The sequence below is a fragment of the Armigeres subalbatus genome, chromosome 3 (assembly GCF_024139115.2).
Source record: "Armigeres subalbatus isolate Guangzhou_Male chromosome 3, GZ_Asu_2, whole genome shotgun sequence".
Lineage (NCBI taxonomy): Eukaryota > Metazoa > Arthropoda > Insecta > Diptera > Culicidae > Armigeres > Armigeres subalbatus.
Window position 1 is genome coordinate 430,107,681 of NC_085141.1, and position 21,861 is coordinate 430,129,541.

Genomic DNA, 21,861 nt, shown 5'->3' on the forward strand with positions numbered 1-21,861 from the left:
TATAGTTATATTTATTTCCCGAGTTTTACTTTTTATAACTGTCAAAGATATAAAACAAGAAATGCATCTTCAGTAGCAGTTATAAGCTGCACATGTTTTATACTGGAAAACGTAAAAATAATCTTCCGAGGCCAATTCAAATGTCAAACTGTTATGATGTCGATGAAATAGTATTTTTTGTAGCTGATGACGTCATCTTCTATTGTTTTGAACGAAATAAAACTCGAGTAAATTCTGTTGCAAATTCGTGCAAAAATACAACTGAGCAGTATTCCAGTTATAAATTTCCCGACGAAACTGTTCGAATTTTTGAAACTATAACGTCTGTTGAAGATGGCATTTTTACAGTTTCAATTACATTTCCTAACTCCCATACAATTTATAACTCTACTAAAGATGCCCTTAGAATAAAAATGTACAATAACTAAAAGAATAAATAAGATCCGTCTCTCCCGAAAAACTATAATCGTGATATGCCCTAGTTTCAATCAGCAAGCGCAAAACCATTATCCTGCTATTTAATACAAACGACGGCATTGGGCGCTGTATTTTGCTGATTGAAATTAGAGCACATTATGATAGGCGAATATTATTTGAATGACATAATTTTAATTGATTCAATAATTATGGTTGCTTTATTACAAAAATGATGCGTATTCATTCCCCCGCTCATAAGAATGGCTGGTGCTACCCAACAAGACCAACAAAACATCTATCAAAAATGATTCAATATCTGTCAAAAGTAATCTTGCTCTGCGAGCAGGGTTATCTGGAAATTTTTGAACTGTCACTTTTAAGTTTATTTCGATTTTGATTCAAAAATTGACTCGACACAGAGAAACAGACGTCTCACTCAACATATGTTCCATCGTACACCTTTTTAACGGTTTATTTAACTTTTTGTAGGTGGTCAATCGGCCACCGATGGCGCTTTCATCGATTTTGCTTGTTTTTGACGTTTGAACACTACCGCCATCTGGTTGCCGCTTGGCCACTCACCGGGATTTTAGCATTGGGCGACACTATTTTCGTGACGATGATTTTGATTGCAATTTATTCTAAGTGAGACGTCTGTTTCTCTGTGGACTCGAGTTTGATTTTATCCATGAAACGTAACATGGGACAATTATGTGTAGAACGGCAGTGTAAGGGGTGAGAATGTGCCAATTTTAAACAACATATAGCTTTTCCCTCATTTATTATTTTTTCCAAAAGATATTTTAGTTACTAGATAAAGATTGTCGCTGTCGTCGCTGTCCGGAACATCTTTTGCTGGCGAGGATAGGGGAGCTAAATGTCAAAGAAGGAAAATCCATACGATTTGACAGGTATGTACCACACATGTTTCGGACAGCAGAACAAAGGGAACCGAAGCGACAATCTTTATCTAGTAACTAAAATATCTTTTTTTTTTCCCCACACAGTGATAAATTCATTGTTCAAGCTTGTACCAAACTAATTAAAATTTGATTCCATTGTTAACTACCGTGAAGTACCCTAATTTCGCGCACTTAAGATCTGACAAAGTTAAAACGTTCATTAAAAAACATGTAATGGCCATTTGGAAACATTTGCTACTGCATCACGTAGTAGAAGGATTCTAGGTTCTCAAAAAAATGTTACTTGCAAATTTTGCTGCTATTTAAAAAAAATTGGAGTATGAATCCGAGACCGTTGTATGCTTCTTATTTCGCGCAAGAAAATAGGATAGTTCCTAATTTCGCGCAAAAGTGTTCCTAACTTCGCTCATGTTTAGAATTGAATATCGTTATTGGTTTGATGAAATATAATCAATTAACTAATAGAAGCATGCATCCATTGGTCAAAATATGCAGATAACGGTATCAGACAGCCGTCAGTGACCCATTCTTTAGTCGAAATGGTATGTGCCTATATTTTGACCCTGGAGCTTTGCTTAGATTTTACTTCATGCATTTTAGTTGACACAAGTCATAATTCCTAAAATATCGTTTGCTTCTAAAATATAAACTATATTTTAAGAAAAACCCAGATTGATCCACCTAGCGTTGGTGGTGCCTTTCTCGCATTTAGTTAAGACACCAACCTTACATGGGGTTTATATGTTCCGATGTACCATTTTCTTCATAACTTTGAAACGCAATGACCGATCGTTATAAAATTCAATAGTGATCAACAAGGCTTTGTCCCCTGTCTAATGAAACTTGTTGCGAGAAAATCGGTTAAGGATTACTATACGAAAAGTTGTCTAATATTTTTTATAGCTTTTGTGCACACACATACACACACACATACACACATACATACACACGGACAGACAGACATGTGCTCAGCTCATCGAGCTGAGTCGATTGGTATATAATACTATGGTTCTCAGAGGCTTCTATAAAAAGTTCGTTTTCGGAGCGAAATGATAGCCTTTCGGTACAACTTAGTTGTACGAGAAAGGCAAAAAGGCATTGTATGAGCAATGTTTAGCTGGTGTATAAAAAAAGTTTAAATATTCTAGACATAGGACAGCTTCAAATATGTGTTTTATTCAAGACATCTTCAATATTATATACATTATCGAAAAAGCTGCTGTAGTTTTATCTTAAGTTTAGCATCATTTTACCCATCGCACATTTTAGCATCATTTTACAAATTAGATTTGGTAGCTATTGCAGGCACTGATCTATAAGATTTTTCAAGTCAACATTAGTCGATGTCGGTGGTTATCCGCCTAAAAATTAGATAAAAAGCGTATGGGAATGAACTTTTCGGATTCTATTCAGTTGTCCTGTGTATTATATTGCTTTTATTTCATTAGAATGTTGCAAATGAAACTACGCAACAACAATAAACGAAATTAGGCACCATAATTACTCTCATATACCTAATTTCGCTCACAAAGCAAAAGTTTAAATAAACACAAAATACATAAAATTTTACACTTTTCAATAGTAATGACGAATAAACATATCCAACAGAGCATAATGGATTCAAATATTTCCAAAAGGTAGCCAGTTTTGTACAGTAAAATCATTTGTTTACTTGGGTCATGTTCTTCGTCGCTGTGCTAAGCACAAGCAAATATGGCGGTCGATGGGAGGATCAAATTGAAATAATTTTATTTGGTGTACTAAACCAAGTTTGTTTTCAATTTTTTTTCGTGAAAAACATTCAACAACAATGATATTTTGTAATCCTCCAGATTTTTCAATTTTAACTGGTACCTAAAAATTGAAAAAAATAAATGATATTATAATGCGCGAAGTTAGGGCGCGCGCGAAATTAGGGCACATCACGGTACTAGAGCTTTGTAACATTCATTTGGAGCATACCACATTTTGGCCCAATGACACCCACGCTGGCGGTATTCTGGCAAAAAAAAAACGAAAAAAATTTTTTTTTCAGGATGTATGAATTTTTTTTCGTTTGGTTTCGTTTCGTTTCGCCCCGGGTTGTTGAGTTTTGCCAAAAACTATTGATCTGTATCTGTATCGTTGCTAATTTGTTCAAAAACAATTTTTTGTTCATTTGTCATAAGACGAGTTTATACAATCCCATTGAATTCCACCACTTAATTGTATCTTGTCTTGACAGATACGTATTTCGACCTCAACAGTAAGGCCGTCTTCAGCGTCTCGTACTTGACTCGACTTGGTCGACTCGACTAAGTCGAGTCAAGTACGAGACACTGAAGACGGCCTTACTGTTGAAGTCGAAATACGTATCTGTCAAGATACAATTAAGTGGTGGAATTCAATGGGATTGTATAAACTCGTCTTATGACAAGTGAAGGCATTCCACTAAAAGCTCAAAATAATTTTCTTATCAGTTTTGTGCTGTTTTCTCGAAATTGTGTAAAATGGACTTGCAGTTTCTCAAACAAATGATTCAATTATTGGAACGATAATTTAAGATTTGGTTTTCGTCAGGATGACACTCAGAACATGAGAAAGAATCAAATGAGCGTGGTGGAGCAAAGTCGATTGTTTGAACCATTCTAATATATATGTACTTACTTTCTGTCAGTTTCTCGTCCTGCTAATACGTAATAGCCCATAAAATCCAACGGCAGACATTTATGAGGAATGCCTTTGTTTAATCCTTTGTGCAATTTTCTGACAAAGATATCGCGTACTTCAGTAACTGGATCGCACTGTTAATGAGAAATTAAATTTAAATATATTTTCACGGTTTAAAATTTAAAAAGTAAGCTTATGTTAAATATAAGGTTATTGTATCCAATTATTACTCACCATGAGTTGTGAAAGATTATAAAACTGTTCTACTATATATTGATCTCCAACACCCTTTTGCTCGCAAATTTTGAGCATTGCTTTACCCGCACTCAACCGCAACCAGGATTTTTCAGCCGACGACAGAGTCCCTTGTTCAAGGAGATCTCCTTTCTTACTAATAAATGCATTCAACATTCGGAAGGTTTTCTGGGCAGACAATACATCCTTCTTAAGGCCAAGTAACCAGCGCGCCATTGTTTTTAATCCTTCCACTTTGCAACGAGTTTCTTCTGGTAGCATATCCTCGTCACACCAATCAGTGGTAGGCACGTCAGATCTGCTATTGGAGGTTTCTTTCACCAATAGTTCTTTGACAATTTTCCGCGAGATAATGTTTTTAACTTGTACGTGAAATTTGTCTGGCAAATTGTAAGCAATGTGACCAAGACTGACAATCGCTGTACGATAATGTTCGTTTTCCGGATTCAAAGTTAGCTTGAACGATTCTACGATTTCTGGGAAAATGTCAACACTGAGATCGATGTTCGGATCATTTGACTGAGTGTTTACAAACATGCATCGAATTGCATGCTTAGCTTGTTTAGGTGAGCCAGCCACCGCAAATTCCTTGCATATCGGGCCAAGCTCCTTCAATATTTCAACATGAGACTCAACAAGTGGTTTGTACCGTCCAAGATAAGTGAATGCTTTCAGTACATATGGAGCGACGTATTCTTCGTCGAAGTTCAACAAACCGATCATATGACGAAGAATTTCCTCGTGCTGGAAGTGGGCGGAGAATACGTATGCCAACACTGTTAGGAGTTTTAGACCACGCTCTCCAGCCGATTCTGAAGGTAGACTGACCTCATCGACAACTTCTGAGCCATTCATACACTCTTGTATGAGTTCAATTAATATCCCAATGGACTGTTTGTCAACCATTACAGAGGCAATGCGTTCCAGTAGCATTTTTACCGTATTGTAATACGTGTTCGTCATAATGGGTTGTCCTAGTTTCTTTAGGACGACAGCCATTGTATCTGCACATTCCTTGCAGGTTACATCTCGTTTCAAAATAGTTTCCATTTCAGAGATCAGTTTAGGGTCTTTCCGCATCTGAGTGCTAAATTTCAACAAAAATTCTCCAGCTTTAACTGGTTCAGGAAGTTGTTTGGCGATATTGGCACATTTTGCATTCATATCCTTCTGTATGTTGGCAGTAATATCTTTGATTCGATGCAGTTTGATCCACTCGGCCACACTTCGCCTCACCTTCAGTTGATTTTTCTGTAACTCAATGAATGCTTTGGTTGCATTTTCATCTATTGTTCCCAATAGCTGGTACAATTTCTTCATCCGATCTTCTGCCGGTAGTTGATACGGGACCAAACAAGTGATCAAAAGACGTTCTACGAGTAATCTGTCTTCAATGCCAGTCATATAGTAACCGTGTAGTATTTTATCCTTGATCCAATTTACTGCTTTCTTTGTCGCTTCTGGTACATTACTGTCGCTGAGATATTTCTTATAGATCATTGCAAGCCCATTCATCGCTTCTTTGCGGATTTTGTATTTTTTGTCCAATGTGCGCTCCTTTACAAACTCAAGAAGGTCTTCAGACTCGGACACAATTTGAAAGTCTCGTTTGGCAGTTTCGACTATTGCCATGACCACCTCATAACGAACTGTTTCATCGGAATCATGTTGGCGTACCTGTGGAAACGGGAAATTCAAAACATATATGTGAATGTAAATATATCTAATAATTCGCTACAAATAATGTTTAGTCTCTACTGTAGTAATACATAGATGATGCAATAAAATATCCTGAAACATGATATTGGCCTAAATGCATCTCTGATATTTGACAGTGATGGTGATCACTAGATGTTTAAGATGCATAACAAAGCACAAATGACAAATGACGAACCCTGTGTTACCAAGGATCAAAGGACTACCAAAGATACACAAGCCAGGTACGGAGATGCGAGAAATAGTTTCATCAGTGGGATCTCCTACACAAAACTTGGCCAAGTGGTTAGTCAAGGAGTTCCAACGTATGCCGAAGCCGTTCCCCAGCAGATCAGTTGTAAACACCCAGGAGTTCACCAAGAGGATATTGGAATCAGGAAACATCGGAGAAGAGGACATCATGGTATCATTCGACGTAGCGGCATTGTTCCCAAGCGTTCCAGTGAAGGATGCTCTGAACCTTTTGGAGGATTGGTTACTAAAACAACGGACGGATACAGCATGGCGAGGAAAAGTAATGATGTATCTCAAGCTTACAAGATTATGCATGAATGAGAACTACTTTACATTCCGAGGAAGCTTCTACAAACAAACGAAGGGTGCACCTATGGGAAATCCGCTATCACCGTTTTTGTGCGAATTATTCATGGCGAATATGGAGGACAACCTAGAGGAACAAGGAGTACTACCCGAGAAATGGTGGAGATACGTAGACGACATTTTCAGCATTATCAACCGGAAAGATCTACCCAGGATTTTGGAAGCGATAAACAATGTGCATAAAGACATCAAATTCACCCACGAGGAGGAAAAGGAAGGTAAATTACCTTTCTTGGATCTACTGGTTATCAAGGGAACAAATGCAACATTAAACTTCGAAATCTACAGGAAGCCCACCAACACCATGAGAGTCATCCCATACACATCAAATCATTCGTATCAGCATAAAATGGCAGCTTTTCATAACATGATCCACAGGATGCAGACGATCCCCCTGAGCGAAGAAGGAAAAACGAACGAGCTACAACACATCATGGAAACAGCGAAGATCAACGGATACAAGGAAAGAACAATACAAGCAATCATCAACAAGAAGCAGAGAAACCTACGGAAAAACGAACTGACAACACTGACACCGATCGATGAACCACTGAAGAGGATATCGGTCCCCTATGATCAACACATCACCCACCAGCTGCACCATCGACTGAGGAATTTTGCCATCGATTTAGTATTCTCCAGCAGAAGCAATTAACTGAAGACACCGTTGGGCTCCACAAATGTTAGAGTAGAAATGTTAAATAAGGCCGGGGTTTATCAAATTAATTGTTCACAGTGTGATAAAGTATATGTAGGTCAAACAAAACGATCGTTAGATGTAAGGTTCAAAGAACATATTGCAGAAGTAAGTAAGGCTAAGAGGGAAACTGATAAGGGATTAAATTATGAGTTTAGGTCTAAGGGGTCGTTCAAAAATGATGTCACAGCTTTTAGGGGGGGAGGGGGTCTAAGATTTTGCGACAGTGCATGTACTAGGTATACAAAAAAGCGTGACAGAGGGGGGGGTCTAGAAATCCCAAAAAGTAGTGGACGTCATATTTGAATCGCCCCTAAGGCTCCCGGTGTTGAACTTAGTCTGTAGATTAAAAAAACACCTTAATAAAGAAATAAAAAAAAAAAAAAATCGCCCCTAAGGTAGCTGAACATGTGTATCAGGAAAATCATTCAATTACGACATCAAATATTAAAATTTTAAGAAATGTCTCTTCTCCGTGGAAACTTGATGTTGCTGAGAGCTTGGAAATCTACCGACAGATACAAACGCGGTTGTTGAATAAAGATCAAGGAAATGGTAGCTCCTGGCTCTTCAAGTTTATACCTAAGCATTAAGCGCAACAAGCGAGTAGAAATAAGCACCGTAGTAAGATAAGTACCTAGATAAATTATTATACCTACGCATAGTATAAATAGTGTAAGCTGCGATCATTTTCTTCAAGTCGAGTCAAGTACGAGACACTGAAGACGGCCTTACTGTTGAGGTCGAAATACGTATCTGTCAAGATACAATTAAGTGGTAGAATTCAATGGGATTGTACAAGCTCGTCTTATGACAAGGGAAAGCACTTCACTATATACTCTGTACTGCTATTGATTATTATAGTATCTATCACACTAATGAGAAAAACAGTAATACTATTTGATTTATTGATTGTGTTCATCTAAGAGACCTGCAGCTAGCAGCCCTAGGCATAGTACAATTTTACCCAGTCTAATAAACGTAGGGGAAAGGGGGGGCAATTTGGCCACCCTAAGGATTTTTTTTGCCACAAGTTTTACAAAAAAAAACACATTTCTCATTGTTGATTCATTAAAACTAATGTCTGGACTATTACCATTTATGTCCAATTTATTACTTTTGAAAAATAATCAATTTTAGTTCATTAGTCATTAGTCAATGTTTGCTTTTTCATATTGAAAACGATAAAAAAAATATCACTAGCGTTTCCTTAGCGACCAATGTTTGCTTTATGTTTATTTCGCTTTCTATTAATATACGGTGGGGCGTATCCGAGGATGGCAAGATGCGGCCTCGAACCGTGTATTGTGGCTTCAAATTGTTGATTCAGTGTTATCTGTTAAAATGTAGACTAAATAAATTAAATGAATGGGCAGATTTTTCCTCGTAACCCCTTGCAATATCTTGGTCTTTGTATTTCACATGATTTTTCCACTCAAAAATAATATCTCATTAAAGTGCTGATAGTAGTTAGGTGCGGCTATAGATAGTGGAATATATAGATGAGCGAAGATAAATCCTCTGTCTCCAAACGAACTGTCAAACGTGTCTCCAAACGAGCATGACGTCACGATTTCAATGGAAACGTTAAGGGCTGTGACGTCATACGCGCGAGTGCACGGGCAAAAAAATCGACTCAGCCATGCTTTCGCTCATCTATAGATTCTACTATCTATAGGTGCGGCATATCACCCTGATTTTTTCGAGGCGTCTATACCGATTGTAAGGGATAGACGCCACATCACTATAATTTTGACTATAGATAGTAGAATCTATAGATGAGCGAAAGCATGGCTGAGTCGATTTTTTTGCCCGTGCACACGCGCATATGACGTCACAGCCCTTAACGTTTCCATTGAAATCGTGACGTCATGCTCGTTTGGAGACACGTTTGACAGTTCGTTTGGAGACAGTGGATTTATCTTCGCTTATCTATATATTCCACTATCTATAATTTTGACTAAAAACGTAAACTGCTTAAAACATAACCTACAAACGTTTCGTAAAAATTTTCGCAAAACCGTTCGAAACATCTTTGTTAAAAATAGCGTTAGAAATTATACGGCCTCCGCGGCATAAATAAAAGTGTGTAACAGTCATATTACTTTTATGGCTGATAAGAATAAGCAGTTACTATTTACGTTTTTGTTTTTGCTACAAAAGACACACTTTCACATACATTTGCGCCAATGAATCAAGTCTGTTCTACCCGATCTCTGAAGTGCGGCATCTATACCGCCGCGGCATCTCAACCGAATTTACCCTAATAAATCTGCCAATTTACATTTTCAAGTGTATTTTCATGTTTAAATTGAATTTTAATGCGTTTTCCACATTGAGGCATATGTGGAGCATTCTTATAAAGATAAGACATGATAAAACTTCAACCGTATGAGGTGAACCGGTCAAGGGCCGAAAACCTCATTAATAAAGACAATAAAAAAAAAACTTCAACCGTCTAAGACGAGTTTAGTACTCTTCATTTGATTCCACCAATTATTTTGATATCTTTGCAAATACGTATTTCGACCACTACTGTGTGCTCGTCTTCAGTATCTCGTACTTGACATTGAAGTACGAGACACTGAAAACGACCACACAGTTGTGGTCGAAATACGTATCTGCAAAGATATCAAAATAATTGATGAAATTAAATGGAGAGTACTAAACTCGTCTTAGACGGTTGAATACATTCAACTAAAAAGAGCTTAAAATATTTTTTCTGATAAAACTTGTCAATAAGCTCAAATTGAGGGTGGCTCATATTGCCCCGTATGTTCATATTGCCCCTACGTCGATTTGTATTGAACTAAAGAATTTTAAAATCTTAAGGAATGAAGAGAGAATGAAGGTATTTCACTTCAAATTCTAATATCTTTGCCTAACAAACTCTAATCTTCTCGCGATTTTCAGCCTAACATTCTGTATTTAATTCTACAAGAACTGAATGAGTATTATGGTTCTTGATCGTAAATTGTGCCGTCCAACTGCAAATCACTGTTTTTGGATGTTTCTGCATACATTTTTCCATATAAACTTCCAACGAGTTTAGCACAGCCCAACCGTTGACCGATTTTGCTGAAATTTTGTCCAGAGCATCAGGGCATCAAATAGAACCCAATAAGAGGGCGGCCCATCAAAAAATTTGTAAAAGACTCGGAAACTACTGGACCGATTGGTGTGAAAATTTGAATACAGAGGTTTTTGGGGCCGGGGAAGGTTCTTAAGATGGTTTGAGATCCCTCCCCTCTTTGGAAAGGGGGGCTTCCATACAAATGAACTAGGAATTTCTAAATAACTCGCGAATCAATCAGAGATGAGTGCGAAGGTTTTTCTACAACTCTGCCAAATGGTTCGTTGTGAAAAAAACGAAGTTTGCCATGATCGAAAGAAGACGTGAAAAATTATGTCAAAATTTAATATAAAAAACTTACACATTTCAACAAAATTTCAAGTTGTACAAGCCAAGACTACAAAAATACAAGAATCAGTCAAGAAGCTATTCAAGTTTTTCATCAAGCAAGCAAGGTTTAACTATCGGCCGGCCGCCCTGTATGGTATGGCACTGACGATGATTCTGAAAGACGATCCTGATTTTTTGCTGACATCTTAACAACTGAGGAAATATTCAATTACAAGTTCTGGATCAAGTGACAATGGACGAGATGCCGAAGCATCAGAAACGGGTAGTTTTGGCATTGAATTTAGGAGCACGAACCGGTCAGACATTCTCATGGACAGGATATGTTAAGCTGTTATGGTAAGTTTGAACTGGTAGGACGGCGATTAGTGCTACGGAATTGCAGGTGAGTATTTCCTATATTAATTTGTTTAATTTTATATGCCTATATATTTTTTTCAATTTCGAATACTCTTAAGAAATCTGAAAAACTAGTATGATTTATTTTGGAAAATTCGCTTAACGTTTTGGTATGAATTTCACAAGTTCACAGCATCACTGTGAAGATGTTCACTTGCTTTATACTTATTTATTCAAAGCAACTTGACAGTCATTTTATTAAGTATAAATTTAGAAATTGGATAGTTTCAGCATCAAGGTTAGGGGCCGTACACATATTACGTAAGCACTTATGGGGGGAGGGGCGGTCGGTCAATATCTTACGCTCCATATAAATAAAAAATCATTTGTATGAAAAAAATCTTACAAGGGGGGAGGGGGGTCGAAAAACCCAGAAAAATTGCTTACGTAATAAGTGTACGACCCTTTGCTAATACGACCCTTCAAACATTGATTTATGCTTCAAATTCACAAATAATGTGTCAAATACTACCAAGTAACTATGATGGTACTAAATCTGAAAGTAAACATTGTATGCTCAAATTGAACGAATGGCTACTTATTGTTTTTTACAACAGTCTAAGGTCGAAGTCCAACTTAAAAATTCTAATCAACCAGTGTTTAATTTACTTTTTTACTGATTTTAATCTATTATTTATTTGGAAGGCTCATTTGTCGTGAAGAGTAACGAGCCGGGATCATGTTTTTCAATACAGTTTTACATGATTATTATGCACAATACTTTCTATTATAAATTGTGTAATTATGTACAATTTTTCAAAAAGTTAAATAAAATAGTATGTAGGAAACAGGAACCAGAATATATTATTCAGTAGCACCCTTAATTAGTGCAAATACATTTAAACAAATGCATATTTTTGTATATATATCGTTTACATCTATTATAAATTGTTCTGCGCACTTTTTAATCTTGCTAATTAATTCAGTGAACAATTTTGTTTTCTTGTTTACATTGTCCATGTTGTTCGAATCGTTTCACGGTCATTTTACTCCTAATATACATTTAATTCGCAATATTCTTTGAAGTCAAATAAATCATCATCTTCGCAATATAGTGTTGACCCGGTTGTGTCTACCCTGATTTTATCAAGTTTTCGACCCGATTTTACAACCCCATTTTTTTAAAAATTTCAGTCGTTCTTTTTATTTTCGTAAATAATACAATACCGTAAATAATACAAACAACAATGATTTTCATGAAATAACTTTCACCGCTTGTGGTTAATTGTGAATCATCTCTAAGTGCCTCTCCAGGATTTTGTAAGCTTTTTGAGAAGAAAATACTGGAACCGTACACGCATTTTGCCACTGGTACATATTTGTAAAATGAATTAAAAATTGATTTTTTACGATTTTGTCACATTTTCTATTTTATCACCCAAAAATCGGGACATTACTGTATTATTTACGTTCTCATTTTATTTCTCATACAAATGTAATTCTCATTCATTTTGTAAATATATACATTAAATATTTTCCGTATACTCTTTACATCAATTTTATTCATGTATTTATTTTTATGACTCCAAAATCATGAATTCATTTTCATCAATCCAAACAAATCATGGTATGCATTAAACTAGCTGTTCTTCATCATATTTATTGTCTGATTCGCATGTTAATTAAAATCACTGATAAGCCCTATTTTTAATTTACTTGTAGAGGATGTTTATTTTTACCAGTTTTAAAGCTGGAGCTGAACTAAGCTGAACCGATTTGACTGCGGAAGCCACAACAGCCACAACGGCTACAGAAACTTCCATAGCTACGAACTCCGATCGAACCTTTGAAGCTGCCAAATCGGCCACAGTTGGTTATATGGGGCCACTTCCGATAGAAGAAAAGAGGTCCTAAACGCATTGTTATCATGTCATCGTCTCGGATATTCCTGATGCGTCCTGTTCAATCTGGAGCTATTTTGATTATGGATAAATTGGTGAGCACGTTCCAATTCTTTCCTTTCTTTCTTTCATTTCCTTGTAAATTTAAAAATTGAAAATTGAACACTAAATACGTACAGGGCATCGTTTGTTACTATCGCCGCGGATATTGTGGGAGTCCCAGGTATCCGGTTCACGCTTTAGTTAGCAACGGTGGCTCTTCTCGACCTTCTATTCCCTGAGTAGTTAGTACGAATAAGGGCGTCCTTGTGAAGTTTTGCTGTACCTGTTATGAATTACTAGTACATCCCGTTCCCTACACTTCCTGAAGTAACTTCTTGCTTCAGGGTGGATCTTTTTGTAGTACTAGTCTTCGTAACATAAAGGGCACCATTACGGAGCATGAGATATGATCAAATTATTCGTAGTACTACTTGACCAACACCCCCAGTTGGGTGAGGGATAGAGGATGACAAACACACACACACAACTCGCGAATCAATCAGAGATTAAATCACTTTTAGGCGAAACGAAGTTCGTCGGGTCTGCTAGTATATCTATATATCTATATACATAAAAATGGATTTCTGTCTATCTGAACCTTAAGACTCCGAAACTACTGAACCGATCGGCGTGAAAATTTGTATGTAGAGGTTTTTGGGGCCGGGGAAGGTTCTTAAAAAGGTTCGAGACCCCTCCCGCTTTGGAAAGAGGGGCTCCCATACAAATGAAACAGAAATTTCTGCAACACGCGAAAACTAATCAGAGAATAAATCAATTTTAGGCAAAACAAAGTTCGTCGGGTTTGCTAGTAATTACATAAAAATTAATTACTGTCTGTCTGACCCTTATAGACTCAGAAACTACTGAACCGATCGGCCTGAAAATTTGCATGCCGAGGTTTTTGGGGGCGGGGAAGGTTCTTAAAATAATTCGAGACCCCTTCCCTCTTTGGAAAAGGGGGCTCCCATACAAACGAAAACCAATTTCATCATAAATCGAAAATTAATCAAACAAACGGAACTAAATCAATGTGGAAGTTTTGGAAGGGAAGATATGTTTCTGTTATTGTTTGAAACCCCTCCCCCTTCTGGAAAGAGGGCTCTCATACAAGTGAACCAGAAATTTCTTCATAACTCGAGAACTAAACAGAGAATTCTATTAATAAATCAATTTTTGGCGAAACGAAGTTCATCGAGTCTGCTAGTTCAAAAAATATTAGAGCTCTCCAACTGTGTACATTGCTTCCATCCATTGGTTCCCTGTTCTTGGTTTGGTTAATCACATAGGGGGTCGTACACTTACCACGCAAGCAATTTTTCTGGGTTTTCCGACCCCCCTCCCCCATGTAAGATTTTTTCCATACAAATGAATTATTTATATGACATGACGCGTAAGAAAACAACAAACCTTCCTCCTAAAGGGCTTACGTTTAAGTGATGAACTTTTTAAAAAACTAAAATCACTCTAATAAAGTATTAAAAAAAGTGCTTACGTAGTATGTGTACGACCCCTAGCAACTACGAAATGCACGGTCACGGCTCCCCAAAACCAATATTATGAATAAAGCCGCAAATCATGATTATACCTTCTTATTCATTGGCATTACATCCCCCATTAGGATATTGCCGCCTCGCAGCTTAGTGTTCAATAAGCATTTCCACAGTTTACTTAACACATTAACTGCAAAGTTTCTAAGCATTCGTATAACAGGCTAACACGATGATACTTTCATGCCCAAAGATTTTTTCTTCTTCTTTATTTAATATGCCCAGGGAAATCGAGACATTCGGAATCGAACCTAGCCACCCTCAGCATGGTATTGCTTTGTAGCCGTGCATCTTACCGCACGGCTAATGAGGGCCCCTGCTCCAAGTGTGATCGAACCAAGTATCACCAAGTATGAGGCAATCTACAAATCTCGTCTGATTTTTGAAAACGCTGAATGTCCAAAAGAGAGGCTCTAATACTTCGGATTTTTTTTAAATCTTGTTTAAGGTCCTGCTAGAAAATACTTGATTTTCCAATTTCTTTTATTCTTAATGCAAGCTATTCACTGGATTCACCGGAAACATTTTAATTATTTGTGTCGCTATGTAAATTATAAAATGAATATTATTATAGCAAACATCCTGTGATGGTTATCTGTTCATCTAATGTGCGAAAATAGGTAAGTCCATTGCGAAACCTTCATTGGGCAAAAGAGAATATCTTTAACAGATTAATACCTGATTGCCGACAAAACATGGCTGCCAAAAAATCCAGTCAGAATAATTTTTCGAGCAAGTGTCTATCAATTGAAGAAGTTCATAAATCTAGTGTTATGTACCTAACTAAAATGCGCTTGATGCACTTTTTTAAAAGCAGTAGTGAAATTAGCAGAAAAAGCAGATTTTTTGGCAAAAAGTGTGGTACAATAATGTTTATAGTGAACAATCATAATTCAACGTAACGTACATACCTTCAATATATCAATTATGTCCTTTCTGAGATTTGGATGGTTCAGCAAGAAATGCATTGTACTTTGCACACATTTGATTCTGATCGGAACAGCAATGTCGTAGAATCGGCCGAGAAACTGTCTCCATAGTGGACCGTATTGTTTAGCCAGTGTGGAGTCCTTTTCCGAAAACATTCTCGCTAGCAATGAAACGGCTTTTAGACGTTCGGTTTCTTGTGCTGACTTGAGTTTACATTCCAGCTGGGGAAGCACTGAGAGGAGTATGCTGGGACTTATGACATTCAATTCATAAATTACGTCATAAATTTTTGACATAATCTGATACTGTTTTTCACATTTATCGAGAATTAGGATTTGGTTGAAAAACGCCTGGGTGTATGATTCTAAGGTGTCACTCGTCTTTATAATCAGATCTTTTGCCAGATGATAAGCATTTTTCCTTTGTGTCCGCAGTGGTTCGACTATGTTGATAAAAATCAAATCCAACAGATCGAAGGACACAGAATCTGATTCGGTGATAAGAGGACAGAGGACGTCCAACATGAATGATTTGACTTTGCTGCTATGCTCGTCACTGAAAGAAAAGATATATTTTAATTATCATTAAATTGTATATTAGTATTGTACCTTACTTGACAATTTTGAACATCAAACTAAACAACGTGCAGAAGATCTCCTGGCAGTCCTCCAGTTCGAAACACATATTAAATGACTTTACGTAAGCAAGATTTTCCAGTAGGTAAAAGTAACGCTTGAAGGCCGGATCTTTGGGATCTTTTAGACCATTCAATTGCTTGATTAGGAAAAGAAATATTCCTTTGATTTGATCCTGGTCTTTATACGGTGCTTCAGGGGCGTACACGCGTAATACGTCTGCGATGCAACAGGCGATCAGCAATTGAACATCTTTCGATGAATGCTGCAGAAAATAATCATCTGCCATATGAACTGCCAACGGAATATACTGAGTGTACATGCCTTCATCCTGGCCCATGGCTTGTAGCGTATGTGTGAGCGTTTTAAGACGCCGAATCAGCTCATCCGGTCCAAGATCTTCGTTGATAGGCCGGCAACCGGGAGGATACACGATATCTGCCATCACAAAAAGTGCTTCTTTTCTAGATCCTTATATTAATACTACCAATAGGAAGAGTTATTTGATGTAAATAGGTAGTAGACTAGAACATATGGATGAGAAAAAATAAACTACATTAAATATTTTTAATTTTTACAATTGCCGGGCTATGTGAAGAAAGGCCGGACATAAGTAGAACAAACTGACAAAACGGAACGATAAAAAAAACTAATGGCCACTAACAGTCTACCAAGCGTTCTGCAAAACAGTTGGTGTTACTGGCAATGCGCCGGTAATTGCCATTGATGAGTATAAAACATACCAATTTTTTGTATCATCCGTCTGGACATAGAATGTAGCAAAAATGGTTACCGAATTTATGCTTTTAAGTGCAATTTATTCTTCACTTTTCTGATAAAACCTGTGGTTTGCTGAATTTTGCTTCGTTTATACTCACACAACAGAAGAAGCGAAAGAAGATCAAGAGCAGAGTTGCCAACTCAATTTAATTTACAATATTTATTCAAATTAATTTACAATCAATACACAGTTAAATCCATCTACCCAAAATCTTGCTTAAAAGGCTATAGGCCTTTTCATGTGACACTGCAAAAGATATTTTATACTAAAGACACACTGGTGGTACAAGTACCACGGTTATATACCCTAGTACATATTGTACCATGGTTTTCCACGTTGTACCAGCATGGTACAAGGTGACACACTAGTGGTACAACTTGTACCATGGTACGAATACCACCAGTGTGTCATAAGTATTAGTTACAATTATCAACACGCTCGTCCGGCTGAACTCAATTTTGGGTCGATTTAACTCAAATTAATAACTTCCTTCGAGACGTCAAACGCTGAGTAACACTGATTTATGGATTTGAGTGACTTTAGCTCAAATAAATATGATTAAGTGGGAAACTTAATATTGAGTTCACTGAGAAAAGTTCTGAAAATGGCGAAGTCCGGTTGCAGATGATAAGCCAGAAATCAAATTCAATTATTAAACGTGAGTAACCATTCTTTAAAATGTTATATCACTCCATTTTTCCAAGGGGCACGACACTTCTGCTTTTATGGAAAAAATCACCAAAAAACCTATCAAACTAAACATTTTTTCAAATATCCTATCAAATTCATCTAAGCGTGCATTATCATCGTCTATTCGTTGATATCTGTTTCTAATTTTATATTCTTTTCCAGACTTATAAGTTTGTTTTACTGAATATCCATCTGTTTTAGTATTTCTAATCGCAGGAAAGATAGCCCAATTCAAGGGGCACGACACAAGACAATTCTCAAAAAAAATCCCATACTTTTCATCGGATTTTTTGAAATATTTTTTCCGAACGTTACTTTCAGTGTCTTAGATGAAAATAGCTTAAATTAACTCAAATTGGGCTATCTTTCCTGCGATTAGAAATACTTAGAAACGGATATTTTAGGATATTTCCGCGTGTAGCACTGTCAAGATGCTGTCAGAATGACAAACAAAGAGGAAATAATATCGTTAGTTTTCTTTTGATACTGTTCTAAACAATAACCTCTTTAACATAGCATAGCTGTGCAAAACAAATTAAATGCATCAACCGTACCGATGTTTTCACATCTGCGGCATTTGAAGAGAATCATTATTTATGAACTTATGGCCAACGGTACAGAAACTGGAACAAGAACGGAAGAGTTTGCGTCCCCCGCGGGTGTTTCAGTCCTGCACTGTTGGCTGGGTTCACGAAAGATTCTTGTTTGTTTTGGTCTATCTCTTTTGTATCATTTCATCACATTTCATGCGTTGTCATATAATCAGCTGTTTTTCTAACTTCTCGTGAAAAGGCCTTTTGCCAAAATTGACAAAAACTTGGAAGGGATATATTCCGTGTATGGTAGAAAATCGAAAATTTGTTTTCAATAAAATGAAATATCTGCAGTTATCAGACGTCGCAACTCATTTCTGATTAGTGCGCATGATGCGCACTACTAATGAAATATTTCAAATTGTCGCGACTCGCGTCGCAGCGCGAGTGCTCAATCGCGCGGTCCGGTTTGGTGGCGGCCCGACAATAAAAGATTAGAAACAGATATCAACGAATAGACGATGATAATGCACGCTTAGATGAATTTGATAGGATATTTGAAAAAAATGTTTAGTTTGATAGGTTTTTTGGTGATTTTTTCCATAAAAGCAGAAATGTCGTGCCCCTTGCAAAAATGCATGGGGAAAGAATCCGCGAACCAAATTCCCGAGGTGTGAGGCTACCTTAAGTTGCTAAGAACTGGGATCGTTAGCCTATGTTTTGATTTTATATTTATTCACATTCTACACTGAAAACCAAAACTACCCAAAAGTGGGTTGTTTGCACTCAAAACCGTGGTTTGGGCCAATAACCCAAATTTGAGTAAAATGACTTTTCTGGCACTAGGTAGTTTGCCTTTAATCCCATGTAAACAATTTACCCAAAGCTAAGTTTAATTTATCCAAAGCGGACCTTAATCAACCCAAAATAGAGAATATTGAATTTACTTAAATTTGGGTTATTGGGCTGAGCAACCTCGGTGAGGTGTTTGCATCTTGCTCTAGTTTTGATAGCAATCATGGGAAAGAAAGGGAAAACTACCCAAATTTGGGTAAATTTTTTTTTGCGATATTCTCATCAGTGCGTATATTGAACTCAAAGTTTGGGTTGATTTATCTGTCCGTGTAGACAATAGTCGCTACTTCTGCCAAGGAGGTGCCGATGTGCACCCGAATAAAAAATACAGTAGAATAACAATACAATTTATTGTAACACTACTATTAATAACATTAAATTGGCAATAGGGTAAAGTGCCCAATAGTGGACCCTCAACCAATAGTGGACCCTCCAGCCATTTTTTCATTATTACAGCACAATGGAAACATTTTGCTATGAAATTCCATCGGGAGAACCTACCTTACAGTCCTATGATTTGATTACATGCATTGAAAATGCTATGGAAAGTAAAATTAAATGATTTTTTACAATTCTATAAAAAATAAACACGAGAGTGTCCATTATAGGAATATTTTGGGGGGTCCATAATAGGGAAGAAGAACGTCCCGAAACGAAACATGAAAATCAAATGAAGTGTCGACTATAGGGAAGCAATTTCCTATTATGGACCCCCAGGGGGTCTACTATAGGGCAAATTCAGTCCGACTTTAAAATGTTAATTTCGAAGAATAACGTCGAGTATTTGAGTGTTCTATGTATGTATCGTGAAGAGGAGATGCAGAGCTTGATATTAGATATCACGCAAAATTAATATTTTGCAAATTTCCACTCATTATGCCCGGAAGAGCAAAATTTCGCTACTAGGGGGTCCACTATTGGGCATTTTACCCTAGATTATATTGTAAATGAAACCATAGAAATACATTAGAATGCATTGTTATGAACCATTTACTCAAATGTAAATGAAGTTTTCGCAATAGAATGTACGGGTTGTTAAGTATCGTAACTATACAAAATCTGAGATTTTTCCATACATTTTTTTCGTCACACAATAGAGTGTATGGTTAATATATTGTTGAAATATCTGAACAAAACTGTTCAAAATACAATGGATTGTATTGTATTTGTATAGTAAAACAATACGATTTTTAATTTCTCAGTTGTGACAGCTTTACTGTTCAACAATCCAATTTAAAGGGAAAAATGCATATTTGTTGCTATGAGGCAAATATTGTTATATAGTTTATATGCAATGTAAAGAAACGTTTCAAAAGTTATCAATGTATGAAACTTATGTACGAAAACGTTTCAAAAACAATTGCAAGTATAGTTACATTAAAGAAATATGTTGATGTATTGTATCCTCAGTGCTGATACAATCTGTGCAACCATCAAGAAACAATGAATCCTATTGTATACCGTACATTTTATGGTAATTCAATTGTTTACACTATTGAACCAATAGTACATTTTTATCCGGGCACACCGACGGACACATTTCCCTGACAAAGGTTTTAAGCGTATCAACAGTTGAGGCGGCAACCTTACGTTCAAGTAAAAATCCAGATCCCGACCAAGCTATACAATAAGCAGAAAGCGATAGATACAGGTTAGAATGTTTAGTTTAGATAGATGTTTTGATTGTGTTATAATTTCTCCTCGACTCTTATTTTTATAGGCGTACGCATAATCGGAAGAAGATACTCCCGTCCAAATTATGGGCGTTACATTGTCTTGTTCCTTGGCGACGAACGCGAATGAATCTGTCGAGGAAGACATTACTCTGCGCCCGAAAGACGATGATTATTGCGACTACCAACCATTTTTAAATTTATACTTAGCATTATTGTACATAACTTTTTTATTCAACTAATATTTATATTAATGATATTAATAAATAAATCTAGCGAGGCGGGTAGCCTTTCTTTCATCAAAATAAAATGCCATTCCATAATGAAGCGCAAAACAGCTAGCATTTCCTAAAGTGAGTAAGATCTACTCACTTTTTGTTGAAAAAAAGTTAGTAAGAGCTACTCTAATTTTGACATGATGCTACATTACTCATAAGTGAGTAAACATACGGTTACTCAAAAGTGAGCTATTCCACTTTTTTTCAAAGTGAGTCAAATTTGACTCACTTTTGAGTAGATTCAAATGAGCGTGTAGGGGAAATGAGTACCCATAAATAGGTTAATTGAGCTAAGCGTGTATCTACACGGTTAGAAAAAAGTACCTAATATTAGGTACTTTTCACTCAAATTGAGGGTTCAGTGTAGGAACCCAAAATTAGGTAATTTTTTCTTGAAATTAAGTAACATTCACCTAATATTAAGAAAAATATACTTAATTTTAAATAAAAACTATCCAAAAGTTAGGTAAATTTCACTCAACTTCGGAAAACATGAGATTACTCAACGTTCACTACTAAAAATCCACACATATTTATTGGCAAAAATCCATAGATTTAACTTATGATGTATATTAGCGCACATATAACCATTCTCCACGCCATCTACCAATAAAATATATATCCAAATAAACTTTATGTGTGCTCTCAAATTAGCAATTATTTAATTTATGTGTGGTTCTATATCGATTATATTAGGGTAGAGCTATTGCAAAAATTTATATCGGCGGCACATATATCTTATATATAGATATTTATTTTTGGCAGTGTTGGGTTGCCACACTTTAATGCCCTTGTTGAGTGGTTTTGCACTTCATTTTATGACAACAAAGGGAAGAGGGAAGGAGATGCAAGAGAAAAAAGTACCTAAAATTAGGCACTTTTTTCTAACCGTGTATACTCAATAGTAACTTTTACTATGCACGTAAAAAAATAACCTTATATGTTATGGCAAAAAACCATTCGAAAATACTTATACCAC

General features: G+C 36.5%; 1 protein-coding gene across 5 annotated transcripts in view; it reads right to left on the minus strand.

The window, feature by feature from the left end:
- The window catches only part of LOC134227552 (sister chromatid cohesion protein PDS5 homolog B-B), a 65,361-nt gene extending 48,358 nt beyond the window's left edge, over positions 1–17,003 (minus strand). For 2 of the 5 annotated variants that reach the window (XM_062709124.1, XM_062709127.1), the window contains exons 1-5: positions 16,816–16,975; positions 16,051–16,596; positions 15,419–15,992; positions 4,224–5,921; positions 3,987–4,123 (exon numbers count right to left, since the gene is read on the minus strand). In XM_062709124.1, the coding sequence (XP_062565108.1) occupies positions 3,987–4,123; positions 4,224–5,921; positions 15,419–15,992; positions 16,051–16,517 (2,876 nt within the window). In that variant the 5' untranslated portion in view covers positions 16,518–16,596; positions 16,816–16,975. Of the gene's footprint in view, positions 1–2,565; positions 2,702–3,986; positions 4,124–4,223; positions 5,922–15,418; positions 15,993–16,050; positions 16,597–16,815 lie in introns of those variants that run through there. The other 3 variants (XM_062709128.1, XM_062709125.1, XM_062709126.1) reach the window with 3 other exon arrangements.
- Between the last annotated feature and the right edge of the window lie 4,858 nt (positions 17,004–21,861).